The sequence below is a fragment of the Furipterus horrens genome, unplaced genomic scaffold (genome assembly GCF_987537825.1).
Source record: "Furipterus horrens unplaced genomic scaffold, mFurHor1.1.pri manual_scaffold_1, whole genome shotgun sequence".
Taxonomy (NCBI): Eukaryota; Metazoa; Chordata; class Mammalia; order Chiroptera; family Furipteridae; genus Furipterus; species Furipterus horrens.
This window is the reverse complement of record NW_028327171.1, coordinates 24198107-24215976: the sequence shown is the minus strand read 5'-3', so window position 1 is coordinate 24215976 and position 17870 is coordinate 24198107. Positions and strand designations below refer to the sequence as shown.

The 17870-nt window shown below is 40.4% G+C and overlaps 2 protein-coding genes across 2 annotated transcripts in view; one reads left to right on the top strand and one right to left on the bottom strand.

Moving 5' to 3' along the window:
- Nucleotides 1–17870, top strand: part of VEPH1 (ventricular zone expressed PH domain containing 1) — a 205981-nt gene that overhangs the window by 41112 nt on the left and 146999 nt on the right. The window lies entirely within an intron of this gene.
- PTX3 (pentraxin 3) lies at nucleotides 4502–10275 on the bottom strand. The gene is made up of 3 exons (XM_090271993.1): nucleotides 10024–10275; nucleotides 9172–9573; nucleotides 4502–5409 (listed from the first exon to the last, which is right to left on the bottom strand). Exons 1-3 carry the CDS (start codon nucleotides 10151–10153, stop codon nucleotides 4796–4798), a joined length of 1146 nt encoding a protein of 381 aa, XP_090128119.1. The 5' UTR covers nucleotides 10154–10275; the 3' UTR covers nucleotides 4502–4795.

Here is a 17870-nt window from a genome sequence, read left to right as displayed (position 1 = left end):
AATTTATAAAATGTATTTTCTAAGTATAGTCTATAGGGTATTTTTAATTTTTAAAAAATTATCATTGACATACAATATTATATTAGTTTCAGGTACACAATATAGTAATTAGACATTTATATACCTTATGAAGTGATTACCATATTAAGTCCAGTATCCATCTGGCACTATACATAGTTATTACAATATTACTGACTATATTCTTTATGCTGTACATTATATCCCTGTGACTAGCTTTATAACTGGCAGTTTATAATACTTCTTAATCCCTTTGACGTTTTTTGTTCATCATCTCATCCCCACCCCCATCTCTGGCAACCCTTAGTTTGTTCTCTGTATCTGTATCTGTGAGTTTGTTTCTGTTTCATTTTTTTACTTTGTTTTGTTTTTTAGATTCCACATATAAGTGAGATCATATGATATTTGTTTCTCTGTCTGACTTATTTTACTTAGCATAATATCCTCTAGGTCCATCTATAGTGTTGCAAATGGCAAGATTTTATTCTTTTTTATGGCTGAGTAATATTCCATGGTAGATATATGTCACACCTTTTCAATCCATTGTCTCTCAGTGGGCACCTAGGTTGTTTCCAAATCTTGGCTATTGTAAATAACGCTGCAATGAACACAGGGGGTGTGTGAGCATTTTGAGGGAATAAAGTGCTTTTTTTTTTTAATTAGAAAGAATTGCTTTACTGGATAAGGATTACATTAGGTAGTCAATCAATAGTGGATTAAAGAATACAGAAGTATATTTTTCTCTCAAGTAAAAGAAGTCCAAGGACAGTCAGCTCAGGGCTGGCAAAGAAACTTCACAGCATCGGAGAACCAGGCTTTCTCCACGTTGTTACACTGACTTTCACAGTCTAAGATGGTTGCTGAGATTCCAGCCATCATACCATATTCCAATCAGGGAGAAGGAGGAAGGGAAAGAGAATCACACTCAATATTTCAATGTCAGCCAGAACTTAGTCATATGGTCACACCTAGCTGCAATTAATGATGTAAAATACATACTTTACTCTGTAAAATACAGACTTTAGAGACTTCCGGCCAAGATGGAGGCTTAGACGGACACGCTAGGTCTCCCTCTACAACTAGAGAGGAATACAACTACTTCAAAACAAAGGATAACTAGAAATTCCAGAAAATAAAACTACATGGAAGCCCAACATATGAAGTTATAAACCAGCGGTGCCATTTGGGCAGGTAAGAGTTAAAGAGGGCAGCGCTGTTTGCGGTTGCACCTGGGGCGGCGAAAAATCCCGGCGGCAGTCAAGCCCCTGGCAGTGCTCGACCCCAGCGCTGGGGAAAGCAGCCACCGCATCGCCTTGAACAGTGAGGCCCAGGGGGGCGGGAGGACGGATCCCGGTCTCCTAGATGAATAACTGTGTGAATCCATCTTGGACCCCCGCCCCCAAAGAAAGCGCCACAGGGCTGCGAAATAGGTCGCGGACAGGCGCCGGTCGCTGAATTGTGACGCGTACACAGGCACTGCCCCCTACAGCCGGCCCAAGAAAACAAAACGCATCTGTCAAAATGAGGCAGACAACTATAGAAATCCCGGTGACACAGCTCACCAGGCAACAGATAGAGAACCTGACAGATGAACAGATAAGAAACCTGTCAGATGCTCAGTTCTGGGCCATTGTTATCAGGTGGCTTGCAGAATTCACAAAAGAGCAGGAAAAAGATAAGAAAGAAGCGAAAAACATTCATAACGAAAGGAACAAAACCACATACGAGACAGATGGTGAGGAAAAAAAATCCAGAGTTCATTTCAACAAACTGGAATATGGAGAAGGAACAAGCAGTCAACCAATGCAGAGAGAGGAAATGGGAAGCAACAATGAGAGGATCAGAAACCTCTGGGACAGCTATAAAAGGCCCAACATAAGAATCATTGGTTTGCCAGAGAGTGAGGAAGATGAACTAGAACTTGAAAAATTGAGTGAAAATATAATAAAGGAGAACTTCCCAGACTTGGGGAAGGGAATAGACTTGCAGGTCCAGGAAGCAAGGAGAGTTCCCAAGAGACTGGACCCAGGGAGAACCACTCCAAGACACATTATAATCAAAATGTCAAAAATTAAAGATAAAGAGAGAACCTTAAAAGCAGCAAGAGAGAAGAAAAGAATTATATACAAAGGGGTCCCAATTAGACTATCAGCTGACTTCTCAAGGGAGACCCTACAGGCAAGAAGAGACTGGCAAGAAATATTCAAAGTAATGAAAATCCAAAACCTACAACCACGAATACTCTATCCAGCGAAATTGTCATTCAGAATAGAAGGACAGAGAAAGTGTTTCCAGGACAAAATAAAACTGAAAGAGTTCATTAGATCCAAACCACTGTTATATGAGATGTTAAAGGGACTGGTTTAAAAAACAGAAGCTAGGGAGATGAAACAAAGGCAAACTAAACAGGCAACGAGAGTGGAAAAGGAACTGTGGGTACGGGAAGCATATTGGGGGGAGGTCAACAGGGAGGGGGAGTAGGGAGAGGGAGGGAGATGATATAGGAATTGGGGATCATGGTAGGAGGGAATGGAATAGACGGAGAGAGGTTGGGAGGAACTGTATGCACAACTAATGGACATAATCTAAAAGGGGGGGACAACTGGAGGGAGGGGGGTCACCGGGTGGAGGGGAGCAGAGGGAAGGGAAATTGGCACAAATGTAATATTTTAATCAATAAAACACATTAAATCTGAAAATTAAAAAAAATAAAAATAAAAAAAAATAAAATACAGACTTCACTCTGAGAGACCACATGTGCCATTAAAATCAGAATTCTATTACTTAGGAAAAGAGGGAAAATAAATATCAGAGAACAGTTTAGATGTTCCTGAATACCTATCCAGACTTAACTACTATAGTATACATTTGTAACCCAAGTATTACTTTAGTCTCTCCTATTTGTTTTTTCTCTGCCCTCAACATGCGATTCCTGTAAAAAAATGTAGAGTTCACTTACATTTAACTTGTTAGCATATGAGTTTGCATATATCTTGCCCTGAATCATCTTGGGTCTCTTAAACTGACATAATTCATGCTGAAATGTGGAAAGGAATTGAAACCATGCCTAACTCTCTGCTTAAAGCTGGGTCCAATATTTCTTCTTCCAGCTGAGCATTCAGCTCACATAGACAATAGCTAAACAGGGATTTGCATATGATCACTGTGTCTGCAACCTTGAATTATGTAATCTTCACAGGTCTGAGACTGGCCTATGGCCTCATAACTGCAATTTTCTTTGAGAGCCATAAGCCTGGTTTTGTGAGTCTCACAAGTAGGATGAAGCTATACTTGACATTATGAGCATCCTCAAAGATTCCTAGATTCATGGAATTTTATAGCTGAAAGGTACCAAGGTCCAAATTCCTTCTTCAACTGAGAAGATCCAGAGGAGTTAAGTAACTTGTCTAAGGACACCAAGCTATTTAGTTACAAAACATACTTTGATAATTACTCCTGGCCCAATTGTCCAAACAGCTTGAACAGGATACAACTTGTGGTTGTTCAGGCCCTATCTTTAGGCGGACACATCATCACTGATGTGGTTCTACCACATTTCCTTCCTCTGATATTCAGAAGGAGCTTTGTGATGTTCTATCAGCCTCACATAACCTCTACAGGAGGAGGACACTGGTGTGGTAGAGTCACCACCCATCTGTAGGGTGAAGGAGCTTGACTGTCCTCTTCTTCATGGGTAGTAAGAGAATGGGATGTCTGTTAAGGACAAAAGGCATTGTTTCTTTTCCAGATTTTTAGATCTCCAAAATGACAGTCTTAAGCCATCTCGTTCAGGCATCATGTGTATCGGGGGAACTCTGGTAATTTATTTTTTCCCATTTACAAAGGACAGAAAGTCGTATATGCTCGTAGAATCATCAAACTGGGAGGGACCTAGAAATATTATTTTCTCAACTTCTTGATTTCTCAGCTGCAAAAACTAAACCCAGAGAGATGAGTTGATGTAGCTGAGATCATATTTCTTCATTATGATTTAAAGAAAGTCAATGCTTAACACGACTCCATAGTTTGTTTCTAATAAGATTAACTCTTACTATTTACATAACAGACTAGTATCTGAAAACTAATTGCCCACTTTAGATGAAGAAAGAGAAGTGTGGAGTTGCTCCAATATCTTTTAAATGTATAATTACATGACATGGGCTAGACTTATAAAATATTTTATTTACAGTAGAGCTTTACAAAAATAGTTTTAATAAAATTAATACAAAATCATTTTACAATATAACTTATATAACTATCCTCTCAAAAAAACGTGGCATTTGATTATAACACATAAACTACATTTGTTGTTAAGTCACATTGTAGTATAAATACGTTTCATCATCATTTTTTTTATAATAAGGTACATGCCAATAACAATGAACAATGGACACCAAATGTTATTTTATTATTCTTCCAATGTAAAAGTCATCTCTGGCCAAAACAAAATTAACCAAAGAAAAGTAAAACAATTGTCCTTCTGTTCAACAACACAGTCCTTTTTAATTATTTGAGAGTTTATCTGACAAAGACACAGCATTAATTTGAAAGCACTGTGGCATAAAGTCTAGTAACAATATCCCCAAAAGCCTTCTCCGATGTCTTTGCTCAACTGTTTATTCAGTATTTTGCCAAGATAAATAAAGATTGATCTCAACGCTCTCCTTCATTAGTCTCAAGTGTTCTTAATATGCATTGAGGTTTTTAGACCTTTCCAACTGGCATATGTTTAAAACGTGAGTTTCTTTCTTTGGCTTCAAGTAGAGTTTCACAACCCTTAGGAAACATACTGAGCTCCTCCATGTGGCTGAATCTCTGTGACTCCCCACCCAACAACATTTCCCCGGATGTGACATGACTCTGCTCCTCCGGTCTCTCTTATCTCTTCATTGCTGAGAACACGATCCCAGATATTGAAGCCTGTGAGTCTTCCAGAAAAGGCTAATGTTTCATCAAAGCCACCGCCCACACAGCAGCCATTCTTTTCTTGGCCAATCTGCAGTATGCCTCCCTCAGGAACAACATGACCTGTGGCCATCCCAACAGCGGTAGTCACCAGTTCACCATCTACCCACAAGGACATGCATCCTTTCTCTGACTTCCAGGTGCTGCACAGACGGGTCCACCTTCCCAGAGAAATCTCAGTATCAGCAACCAGTCTGTTCTCTTCTCCACCCACCATGAACACGATGGATTGATAGCTGAGGTACAGCTGCATCTCATATGGATTCTTCTTCGTGCCATAGGAAAACAGGATGGTTTTGTTTAATACATCTGTGGCTTTGACCCAAATGCAGGCACTAAAAGATTCAAGCTTCATTGGTGTTGCCGGATGCACGCTTCCAAAAATCTTTTTGGAACGCATTGGAAATAAAATCGCTGTTTCACAACCTAGAGTAGCAAGACAATAAGAAGAATATGAAAGAAAATATGAAGTCATTCACAAATGATTCTGGCATTTAGGTATTTTAGCATGATCATTTTAATGACTACAATTGAAAATTATATGCAGTATCACATCATGACTTGAGGGGCCTCAAACATACTCTCTGTAGAGCAAAGGAAATGGGAATAAGGAAAGCCAACTGTCCCATTCAATGAAGCATTTAAATGGAGGAGAAGGCATGCAGAGAAGCCAAACTGTCCAATCCCACAAAATAATGAAAATCATGTTTTAATAACTATTTCCCCTCCCAACTAACTTTTCTTTGTTACAGCCTTTTAAAAAATGTTGAATCACTCTTCATTAACTTCAAACAATGACACCATAATTTCCAAGAACTCAGAGCCAAACTGGTTTCCTTCTTGACTTCCCCAAGCTTCTAGAACAAAAACTTATGAAATTCATTGGATCTAGTTCACCTTGTCTAGCCATTGTTAACATTCATTTTTGAAAAAAACTAGAATAGTCATGTTACTGAATACATTTTAATATACCACATGTTCTCAGAATATTTGTAAACTTTACAAAGTTTGTAGAAAACTACCTTTGAAAGGCAATAATGTATAATAGCGATGACTAACTTTTATTGGGTGCTCACTATGTGCCAGATACTGTTCTTAACACTTTAATATGTCATTTTAATCTTCATATCAACTCTAAGAGATAGTCTTAATATTCCCATTTGACAGATGAGAAAACTGAGTCAGAGAGCACTAAGTACCTGAGCTATGTTTACATAGATGATAAGTGGTAAAACTAGGGTTCGGACTTGGGCACTGGGGCTGCAGAGGCAGCCCTTAACCTGCACACTGCATTGTCTTTCAATGGTAGAGGAACCCCTGGATTTGACTAGAACAGCTGGAATTCAGTTTGTTGTACTACTAGTAAGCTGTGCAGCTTTTGATGACCCCACTAATCTCTCCAAGCTTTACTGTTTTCTATAAAAGGTTCTTCCTTCCATTCTCCTTCCAATATTCTGAAAATCAGTAAGTAACAACTAACTATGTAGCACTCAGGAAGAGCTGTGTAGAACAAGGATGGCTTAAAAACTCTTACTTGTTCTCATGCTTAAAAATACCATTTAAGCAGTAATAGAAAACTTTACAGAAGAGTGAATTCTTCCAAAAGGATTGTTGAAGAACATATTTCTGCTAAAGAGCACTTAGAAGGAAACTTTCAAAGTTGGGGATTGGGAGCTCGGTGAATTCCCCCCTGAGCCCCTCTCCAGATCACATGTCTGGTAAGGGAGCTGGAAATGTTGAAATGAAGTCCTTCTAGGTGTCTCTGGGAAACTATGTGCTAAAACTTTTAACAGATGAGCTCTGCTTTATTCTAATGTCATATATGTATAAATGAACAGATAAAGAAATATTTTTAAATCTAAATTAGGACCAGGCATTCCCTCTGCAACAACCTAAGGAAGATTTGCCATAAAATAGCTTTGTAAGTAAACTTCCAGGGCATTTAAAGACTAACTGCTGAATAGACAGAACCTGCAGGAACCAAACATCCATGCAGAGTGTGGTAAGCTAAGTTAAATGCCTGCAAGTGGCTAAGGGCTAGGGTCTCTTCTAAAAAAAATTAAACAGATGTAAATAGTTGAAGAAAATATTAAGATTCATAAAATCCTATAAAAATAACTACAGTACTAAGCACAAACTTGGTTCTGTCACACATTATTATTAACTTTCCACTGAATAATTTGAATTTTTGAAGATTTTTAAAAATTAATTCTAATGAGACATTGATTCTTTTTTCAAATGAAATTGGTAGGTGCTTTTTTTTTTTTTTTTTTTTTTTCCTAGCTGTGTTCAATAAATCAAAGCAAGCTCATGGAACAAAAGATCACATTATGCCTGGGCATTTGAGATATTCCCTGTAATATTTCAGAAAAGTAGCATTCAGGAGGGTGCCTACTGCAACCTAATTAACTGATTTCCTCTTTCAATCAGCCCAGGCAGTCGGGGATGCATTCCAAAGCATTCCTTCATTGCCTTTCAGAGACCCAGCTTCCCCTGCAGGCTGCCCTGGCTGTGTGAGTTCATGGAGTGGAACTGCATGTTGGCAGGCTTTTTCTGGTTCTTTTGGGGACCAGTGATTGAGGCTCTTGATATCTCTTTAAAATGTCAGAAACTCTCTTATGAAATGGCTTTTAACTAATAGGTTTTTCTGATTAAGTTATCAAAGACCAAACAAAATTAAAACCAGGTTCTTCGGAGGCCAACAACAGAATGATTAGGAATCCCTTAGAAGCCAAGCTGGCAGAAAACCAAGAGAGGGGAAATCAAAGCATGTGGGTAAATGTATTATTGGATTTAATAAAAAGATTAACATTTTAGAATTAAGAAATACATCCCTCTCCTGCTCTAACTACTATGCAGAGGTGAAGATGAAAATTAGCATAATTCTTCAGTTTTTCAGGTACATTTATATGTACAATGACTTTACATGGTTTGCAAAAGACAAGAAATTTCATTCATTAAAATAGCCACAGAATTTTAATTTGTCTCCTTATCACTTACATTGAGGATCTATTGCATATTTGATATTATGCTTTTTTTCTGAAGCCCAACTGAATATTTAAGAAAATATGTTCTGTACTGCTAAACAATTCTCAAAGATTCAGTAAAGATTGATATTCTGGTATAGTTTCTGTAATTTAAATGAAGTGTGCTCTCACACATGCTTATGATTTTCCTCATACTTCATCAAATAAGAGTTACTATATTGGAAATATAAGGAAGAGTGGCATTGTTTGTAATTTTTTCAGTTTCTGAGATTCTCCGGAAACGTGCAGTTATATTGTCTAACCCAGAACACAGATTTTCTAATATAACCCACAAATCACTGTTGCATCACCATTTCCTAGAAATTTCGAATTAGAAAGGAGTGTCACTTGGCTCCAAGTCTTCTCTTTATTTCTTTTAATGTATTTTAAATGTATGGAATAATACCCACATGCATTTGGTGATTCATGGAATATCACATGAGACTTTGACAAATTGCATCTGGTTTGAACCACCTCTCTCCTGTTTGACTCTGACACCCCCACCACACACACACACACACACAGATCTCTGGGGTGGGACCAGAATACCAATTGGCTCTTACACTACCGATTTCACTTTGGAGCCAAAGCGCACACCCTGGGACCTCCACTAGCCAGGTAATTCCACAGACCCTGGGGGCTGAGGGCCCCTCAGGAATTCAATTAACCCTTCATGAGATCAGATTCGGCCTCAAGTCTCTTGCTCAGAACAGGCAGGAAGGAGAGGCTGGCCAGGGATTAGAAAGCGTCCCTAAAAATTAGGCTGGGCCCTGAAATAGCGCGGGGAACCAGAGCTCCCTTAAAGAGAGGGACCGGCTAAACTTAGAAGAAGTGTAAATCCGTAACGGAGGAAAGCAAGACCGCTAGAGAGGCCAGGGTCACAACTGGCCAATAGAGCCCCTGCAACGCGTGGTCGGATCGGGTGTCAGTTAGGGGCCCTTGCCTATTTCCAGACTATGATGGTCACGTCCACAGCTATTTTCGGGGTTCCTGCCTTGTATTGTGTGTCTGTGCTCTGTGGCCATGCGTGGAGAAATAGAGAGGTGTGTGTGTGTGTGTTTCCCCCATTAAAGTGTCCCCTGGAGGGTTGCCTGACTTGGCCTCCTGCAACGCGCTCGAAGAACAAAGCCGCAGGGGCGACCCTGCCGACCCACGTCCTTACCTGCGGGCAGCCAGTGCCGGGCCGCCCAGCCCTGCACCGCGCGAAGGTCGGCGCGAGTCTGCCTCAGTTCCTGGAGCACGGCGTCCAGGGCGCGCCCCGCCTTCCCCGGGTGCTGCGCCTCGGCGCCCTCCAGGCGCGCCAGCTTGCGGCCCGCGTCGCGGCTCGCCTGCAGCAGCTCGTCCAGCGCGGGGGCCAGCCTGGCCTCCGCGGGGGCTGCCGGCGAGCACGGCCTCGCCAGGCTGCCGGCGAGCCGGCCCAGCTCCGCCCGCAGCCTCCGCAGCTCGCCCCGCAGGACGTCGTCGGTGGCCTGCAGCAGCATGCCCTCCCTCATCTGCGAGTCCTCCAGCATGATGAAGAGCTTGTCCCACTCGGAGTGCTCCCGACGGCAGTCACACGGCGTGGCTAGAGCGCGGGACACACACACACTTTACCGACCTGCCCAGGCCTCCCTTGGGTGTATTTTGTAAAAAGCTAACCTCCCTTGGTGGTCCCAAGTTACAGCCTGTCCCAGCACCCCCTTTCCCTTTAAGGACACTTCGAAGAAACAGCGTGAAGATATCTGAGAATGACAGAAATCATTCCTGCAGGTATATGTTAAACTGAACACTATGAAATTGCCGTTCATGTTGCTCAAAACAGGCAAACGTCGGCGATTTCATATGGCTCAACCCATTCTGTATCTGTGACAGGAATTACTTTTTGAAACCTTTCCTAAAAGTGCTCCTCTTTTCTGCAAAACAAACTATACTTTTTAGTCCGTTCTATTGGTTACAAAATACTTGTATGGTTTTTAGACCCAAAGAAGTGAATATGTAGTTAGGGTTAGTAGAGAGACAGTTAAAATAAACTTACGGTCCTCGGTGGGATGGAGTCCATTGTCTATTTCGTTGTCCAAATTCACATACATGAGCTCATAGTCATCCGAGTTCTCGGCGCACGCCGCAGACCAGAGCACACAAAACAGAATCGCATAGAGATGCATTGCTGGAGAGAGACAAAGTTCTTCCGTGACTTCCCACAGCTGGCGGGAGGAGACCAGGCGAGAGCCTCTCGAGTGAGCGGAGTTTGAGCAGAGGAAAGTGAGAGCGAGTGAGAGGCAGGAGCCGAGAGCCCTTAATAAATGCTGGGGAAGCCTGAATGGGGATGAATGAGTAATGCCGGTGGCACTGCATAACGGGAGTTCTCCTGAATTTGAGGGGGAGGGGGTTGGGTGGGAGGGCGAGGGAAACTTGGAGGTTGCTCAATAGTAAACCACAAAGGTTTGCACTGCAGTCAGATTAATTGGAGGAGGGTCAGAGTGGAAGGGGGGGCGGGGACTGGGCTAGACTCTGCCCCTGAGGATTAGCTCTTGCAACTTGAATTGGTAGCACTGAGGGATGAAAGGGAGGGGAGCTGGGTTTGGGGGAGAAATAATTCAGCGGGCGTAGAGGTGTGAAAGCAAGATCATCATTTCAGCATTTTGTGTGCGGTTTTATTATTTCACAACCTTTTACGTGTAGAACACTTTTTTTCACTTTTCCTTTGTAAGCAATTTTACAGGTCTAAACTGTGAAAGTTACTGATTCCAAGATAAACCAACTTTGAATTTCTGTGGCTCCAGAAGCCAAATCTGTTCCCAGTTATTCCATCTTTAATCATTATGGAGTTGGAACTATACTGTGTAAACACACTTTTGTTTTTATTGATTTGGGGGGGCATCAATTTGTTGTTCCACTTATTTATGCACTCATTGGTTGATTCTTCAATGTCCCCTGACCCTGGAACTAACTCACAACCTTGGTGAATCCAGACAATGCACTAACCAACTGAGCTACCCAGACATACACACTTTTTATTTATTTGTAAGCATATTTTATTGATTATGTATTACAGTTGTCCCAATTTTTTTCCCTTTGCTCCCCTCTTCCCAGTACCCACCTTCCCTCCAGCAATCCTACACCCCTTAGTTCATATCAATGGGTCGTGCCTATAACTTCTTTGGCTTCACCCTTTCTTATATTATTCTTAACATCCCCTTGTCTATTTTGTATCTACCAATTACGCTTAATCCTGCACCATTTCCCTAATTATCCCTCTTCCCCCTTGCAGCTGATAACCCTCTAAATGATCCCCCATACCTATGATTCTGTTCCTATTCTGGTTGTTTGCTTAGTTTTTTGTTTTTCTTTTTTAGATTCTGTTGTTGATAGTTGTGAGCTTGTTGTCATTTTAATGTTCATAGTTTTGATCTTCTTAAATAAGTCCCTTTAACATTTCAGATAATAATGGCTTGGTGATGATGAACTCCTCTAGCTTTACCTTGTCTGGGAAGCACTTTAGCTGCCCTTCCATTCTAAATGATAGCTTTGCTGGATAGAGTAATTTTGCTTGTAGGTACTTGCTTTTCATCGCTTTGAGTATGATTTTTAAGTATATTTTATTGATTATGTTGTTACAGTAGTTCCATTTTTTGTAAGATTTTTTAAATTTTTTAGTTATTTATTTTTAGAGAGAGAAGAAGGGAGGGAGGGAGAAAGAGAGGGAGAGAAACATCAATGTGTGGTTGCCTCTCGCATACCCCCAACAGGGGACCTGGCCCACAACCCAGGCATGTACCCTGGCTGGGAATCGAACCAGCGACACTAGTTCCAATTTTTTCCCCTTCGATCCCCTCTGCCCAGTACCCCCGTTCCCTCCAACAACAGCCCCCCCTTAGTTCATGTCCATGGGTTGTGCATATAATTTCTTTGGCTTCACCCTTCCCTATATTTTTCTTAACACCCCCTGTCTATTTTGTACCAACCGATTATACTTCTTAGTCCCTGCACCATTTCCCCATTTGTCCCCCTACCCCCTCCCAGCTGATAACCTTCCAAATGATCCCCGTACCTATGATTCTGTTCCTATTCTGATTGCTTGCTTAGTTGGATTTAGTTTTTGTTTGGGGGGGGGGGGTCAGTTGTTAATAGTTGTGAGTTCGTTGTCCTTTTAGTGTTCATAGTTCTGATCTTCTTTTTCTTAAGTAAGTCCCTTTGACATTTCATATATAATGGCTTGGTGATGATGAACTCCTTTAGCTTCACCTTGTCTGTGAAGCACTTCACCTGCCCTTCCATTCCAAATGATAGCTTTGCTGGGTAGAGTACAGTAATCTAGGTTGTAGGTTGCTTTTCATCACATTGAGTACTACTTGCCTCTCCCTTCCTGCCTGCAAAGTGTCCTCTGAGAAATCAGCTGATAGTCCTATAGGTACCCCACTGTAGGCAACTCTCCACCTCTCTCTTCCTACCCCCAGGACTCTCTCTTTATCTTTCACCTTTGGCATCTCTATCATGATGTGTCCTGGTGTGGTCCCTTCGGGGTCTCCTTCGCAAAATTTGGAAAGTTTTCCTCATTTTTTCCAATTCTTGCATCCTCATTCTGCACTGGTTGACCGTTTTTTTCTTCCTTATGTTCCATATCATTGACTTGAACCCTGGTTTCCTTCCCTTCACCATTGGTCTTGTGTGGATTTTTCTTCGTTTCACTTAGCCTAGCCTTCACTTCCTCTGTGTTTGGCATACTCAAGTACATCTGTCAAGACTGTGAGCATCTTTATCACCAGCGTTTTGAATTCTGCATCTGTTAGGTTGTCTATCTCTTCATCTGTTAGGCTGGCTATCTCCTCATTGCTTAGTTCTCCCACCGGAACCTTGATCCATTTCCCCTTTTGGGCCTTACTTCTCTGTCTCCTCATTCTGACAGGCTCTGTGTTTGTTTGCCTCTGCGTCCCAAGTAGAGCTGTCACTCCTGTTACGTTGTAAGGGGTGGAGCCTTAGGGATTCATCAGTACAGGGTGACCTGTTTCACCATGTTGTGGCACTGTATGTGGGGGAGAGGTCCAAGAGGGAACAATGCCGCCTGCCCAGCAATCGCACCTTTTCCAGGTACCTCTCCCACGTCCACACTAGACTGGCACCCCTCTAGCTGCTGCCCTGTCCGTCATTCCCAGAATGGGTTGGTCTGCGGACTTTCTAGGACCTTGGGGGCCCTTTAAACAAGCGGACTCTGCTGAGAGACTGGCAGTTTCTGCCTGCACCCCAATCCCCACTGGTCTGCACAGTCAGAAGCAATGAGGTGCTGGGACAATGAGCTTCGAGGTCCAGTAAGGAGCTGGGAATGCTCCCCAGGTGTCCCTACTGACTTTTTAAAACATGTGACTGCTTTTTCTGCCAGCCTGCCACTATTGCCACTGCTGCCACCACCACACCACATCCTCTCCACCCTGGCTCCACCCCTTCTGTCCGGATGAGTATTTTTTCATTATATCTTTGTTTGCTGGACTTCCATGCAGTTTTATTTTCTGGAACTTCTGGTTGTTCTATTTTTGAGGTAGTTGTATTCCTTCTTAGTTGTGGAGGGAAATGCAGTGTGTCTGTCTATGCCTCCATCTTGGCCGGAAGTCTGATTCCTGAATATTTCTTATCAGTTCCTTCTTGCCTGCAAAGTTTCTTTTGAAAAATCAGCTGATAGCCTTATAGGGACCTCTTTGTAGGTAACTCTCTTCTTTTCTCTTGCTGCTTTTAAGATTCTCTCTTTATCTTTAACCTTTGGCATTTCAATTATGATGTGTCTTGGTGTGGTCCTCTTTGGGTCTAGCTTGTTTAGGACTCCTTGTGTTTCCTTGACTTGTATGTCTATTTCATTCGCCAAATTTTGGGAGTTTTTCTTTATTATTTTTTTACCTAAGTTTTCAGTTTCTTGATCTTCCTCTTCTCCTTCTGATATCTCTATAATTTGGATGTTGGCACATTTAACGTTGTCCCAGAGGTTCCTAAGCCTTTCCTCATTTTTTTCAATTCTTGTTTCCACATTTTGTACTGGTTGACTGTTTATTTCTTCCTTATGTTCCACATCGTTGATTTGAACCCCAGCTTCCCCGCCATTGGTTTTGTGTGGATTTTCCTTTGTTTCACTTAGTATAGCCTTGAGTATGTGTCTGCCATACTCAATCATGTCTGTCAAGTCTGTGAGCACCTTTATCACCAGTGTTTTGAACTCTTCATCTGTTAGGTTGGTTATCTCCTGGTCGCTTAGTTCTCCTACTGGAACTTTGATCTGCTCCCTCTTTTAGGCCATACTTTTCTGTATCCTCAACTTGACAGGCTCCTGTGTTTGCCTCTGTGTCTTAGGTAGAGCTGTCACAGCTATTACACTGTAAGGGGCAGAGCCTTAGGTATTCATCAGTGCAGGGCAACCCATTTTACCACGTTATGGTGCTGTATGTTGGGGAGGGATCGGAGAGGGAACAATGCCACTTGCTCAGCACTTGCCCCCTTTCCAGGCTCTTCTTCTGCTTCTTATGTGAGACTGGCATCCCTGGTTATGGTTCCCAGAGTGTGTTGGCTTGCAGACATTTTAGGACCATGGTCCCCTCTAAACAAATGGACTCTGATGAGAGATTGGCAGTTTCTTCTGCTGCCCCCAAAAAGCCTCAGAAGCAGTGAGGCTTTATTTTCCCCGGTATTGGAACTGTGAGCTGCACAATCTGGTCTGGGGCTGAGATCGCATCCCAGGTGTCCATCCTGACTTTTATAATATGTGACTTCACTTCCACCAGCCAGCCACAGCTACTACTTTGCTGCCACAGCTGCCACACTGAGTCCTCTCCGCCCTGGCTCCACCCCGCCTACCTGTGTGGATGAGTATTACTTCTTTAGTGACACTAGCTTTTTTTTTTTTAGTTTAGTTTTTCTGATAACCCATTTCCATCGGACCAGCCAAGTATTACTTCTTTATATCTTTGATGTGTTGGACTTCTGTGCAGTTCAATTTTCTGGTAGTTATGTTTGTTTTTATTCTTGATGTATTTGTATTCCTTTTTATGGTTGTGGAGGAAGGTGAAGCGTGTCTACCCAGGCCTCTATCTTGGCCAGAAGTCCCCCAAACACCCTTTTTAAGTGACAACACACCAAAACGGGTAAACCTAAAATGACAAAGAGCTGGTGGAAAGGAATAAAGTGATTTTAGGTATGTTTTTAATAACCTAATATTATTTGTAAATTGTATTTTTCCACTAGACTTAGAGTCAAAAATCATGTTTTTAAAGTAAATTTAGGGATTCTTGCTTCTGCCAATATATGGAGGTCTATATAAACTTAAAACTTTTTTGCACAAAACACCTAGAAATGTGTTTAAATTATAATAATAATTTTAAATATACAAATAAGCACACACTCCCAAATAAGGGAAGTATTCATGGGCCAAAGATAGAGAAGGAGCCAAAACCAGAGGGGTATGCCAAAGGGGTAAACCAGAGGAGCACCCCTGGAAGGAAGTTATCAGTTCTGTAATAGCCAAATGTTAGTGACCATGGCGGAGCAAAGCTTAAGCCAGGGTGGGGGGTAAGAAGTGAGACCCTCACCCAAAGCCACACTCCCAGGTAGGTTGTAGCCCTCTTCTCTGCCCTAGCACCAGAAAGTGAAAAGTAAACATGCTTCTCTTTGATGGAACTCTACAGAGCCCCTAAGAATTTGTAATTTGGGCCCTACCCTCACGCATGTTCCAGATTTAAAGGTATGCTCTCTGCCACTGTAAAAATAAATTTACAATTAAAAACATTTAAACATATGAGGAAACAATCCACTACAAGTGACAATCAGCAGAAACCTAAAAGGATTAACTACCCCTCTCCCAACAACTTTATTTTTTTTTTAAATATCAGTTAGAAACTAGAAAATAAGTGTATTTATATTATTTAAAATCTTCAAGGAGAAATTGGAAACCTGAGAAAAGAAAAAAACATCAGAAGAAAAAGACTAGATGCATTTTTTTTTAAGAATCAAATATAACTTTTAGAATTAAAAAAAAATCAAGAAATTGGGTTAAATGGGAAAGTAGGCAAAGCTGACGAGAATATTAAGGAACTAGAAGCAAAAGCTAAGAAAATAATCCAAAATTTATTCTTCAACAGTATCCTAAAATCCTTTCATTGTTCAGGAGGATGATAGAGAGAAACTAATTCTGCTTTTTTAGTTAAAGAATGTTTCTCTTTTTAAGAACAACCACCAAAGTCAAAAGGAAATAGAACCTCCAAACAGAAGGGATAGAGGGAATTAAAAGCAAACAAACAAAAACATGATCTAGTCAATAAAAATCAGTGAAGAAAGGAAGAAAAACATGGAGCAAGATAAATTAAAAGCACAACATAATGTAGTAAAACTAAATCCAAATATACCAATAATCACTATAAATATTAATAAGAAAAATTTTTCAGTTGAGACAAAGGCTTTTAGATAGGTATATATTTTTAAATCCCCAGCTATATGTTACTTACAAGAGCCATATGTAAAACATTAGAATCTAGAAATGTTGTAAGTAATAAATTTAAGGAAGAGGGCGGAGAATATACCAAACATGTGCTATTAAAAAACTAGTATGGCTATGTTATCAGTCAAAAATAGAATTTAAGGCAAAGGAAAATAATTAAATTATGACAAAAGAAACACTTTCAAGAAGATAACTCAGAATTACATAGTAAACCAGTTTTTTTTATACATACCCAATGTTGACAGAATTATATGGAAAAACTGACAAATCTATAATTATGGAGAGACATTTTAACATACCTTTCTCTTTATCAAGTCCATTTCAGTCATAACTGATCACTCAAATGTAAAACAAAACAAAACAAAACAAAAAAAGATACAGAAACAAACTACATAATTTAAAGTTCAACTTGAAATAAGTAGAGCATCACCAGGGTTTATGAGTAAGTTTAATCAAACATTCAAGGAACTCATAATTGCCATCTTATCCAAACTGCTTCTGAGAATAGAGTGTGCAGAAATATGCTAAATTTTTTTATATGTCTAGAAATATGATGCCAAAAAGAGACAAGGATCATTCAGGAAAGAGAAATTGCAGGCCAGTGTCCTTTAAGAGCATAGATACAAAAGCTCTAAGTAAAATATTAGCCAAACAAACCCAACAACATATGCATAAAAGTACTCATAACCAAGTTGAGTTTATTTCAAGACCTCAAGATTGAATAAATGTTAGAAGATCCATCAATTTATTACATTAACAATTTAAAGGAGAAATATAGTCATGTCAACAGATGCAGAAAATTTGTTTAATAAAATTCAGCACTCATTCATGTTCAAACTAGGAAACAGCAACTTAAACTGATAAAACATAAATACCAAAAATCTATAGAAACATATTCATACATACATAAATGGTGAATCCTTAGAAACATACTCTTAAAAACAAGAATAACCAAAGGATACTTATGAACACTGATTCTATTCATCAAAGTGTTGGAGGTCCCCGCCAGTAAACACAAAAGTAAGCCACATAAGGAATAAGGTTGGAAGGAAACAAAGTTGGCATCTATTATTCTGAGTTGATTATCCATATGAAAAAAAAATTAAGAAAATCTAAAGACAGACTATTAATAAGAGAACTGAGCAAGTTTTGCTGAGTGGAAGATCAACATAAAAGAAACAGTTACTTTCTTAATACCAGCAGATAACTGAAAATATATTTCTAAAAGAAAGCTTCCATTTATAATAGCAACAACAAATATGGGATACTTATGAATCAATTTAATAAAAGATACATAAAATACAGCTAATATTATAAAACTTTCTTATATAACAAAAATATCAGTACAGATGGAAGGCTATATCATGTTCTTTAGTGGAAAGACTCAATTTCACAAAGTTGTCCTAAATTAG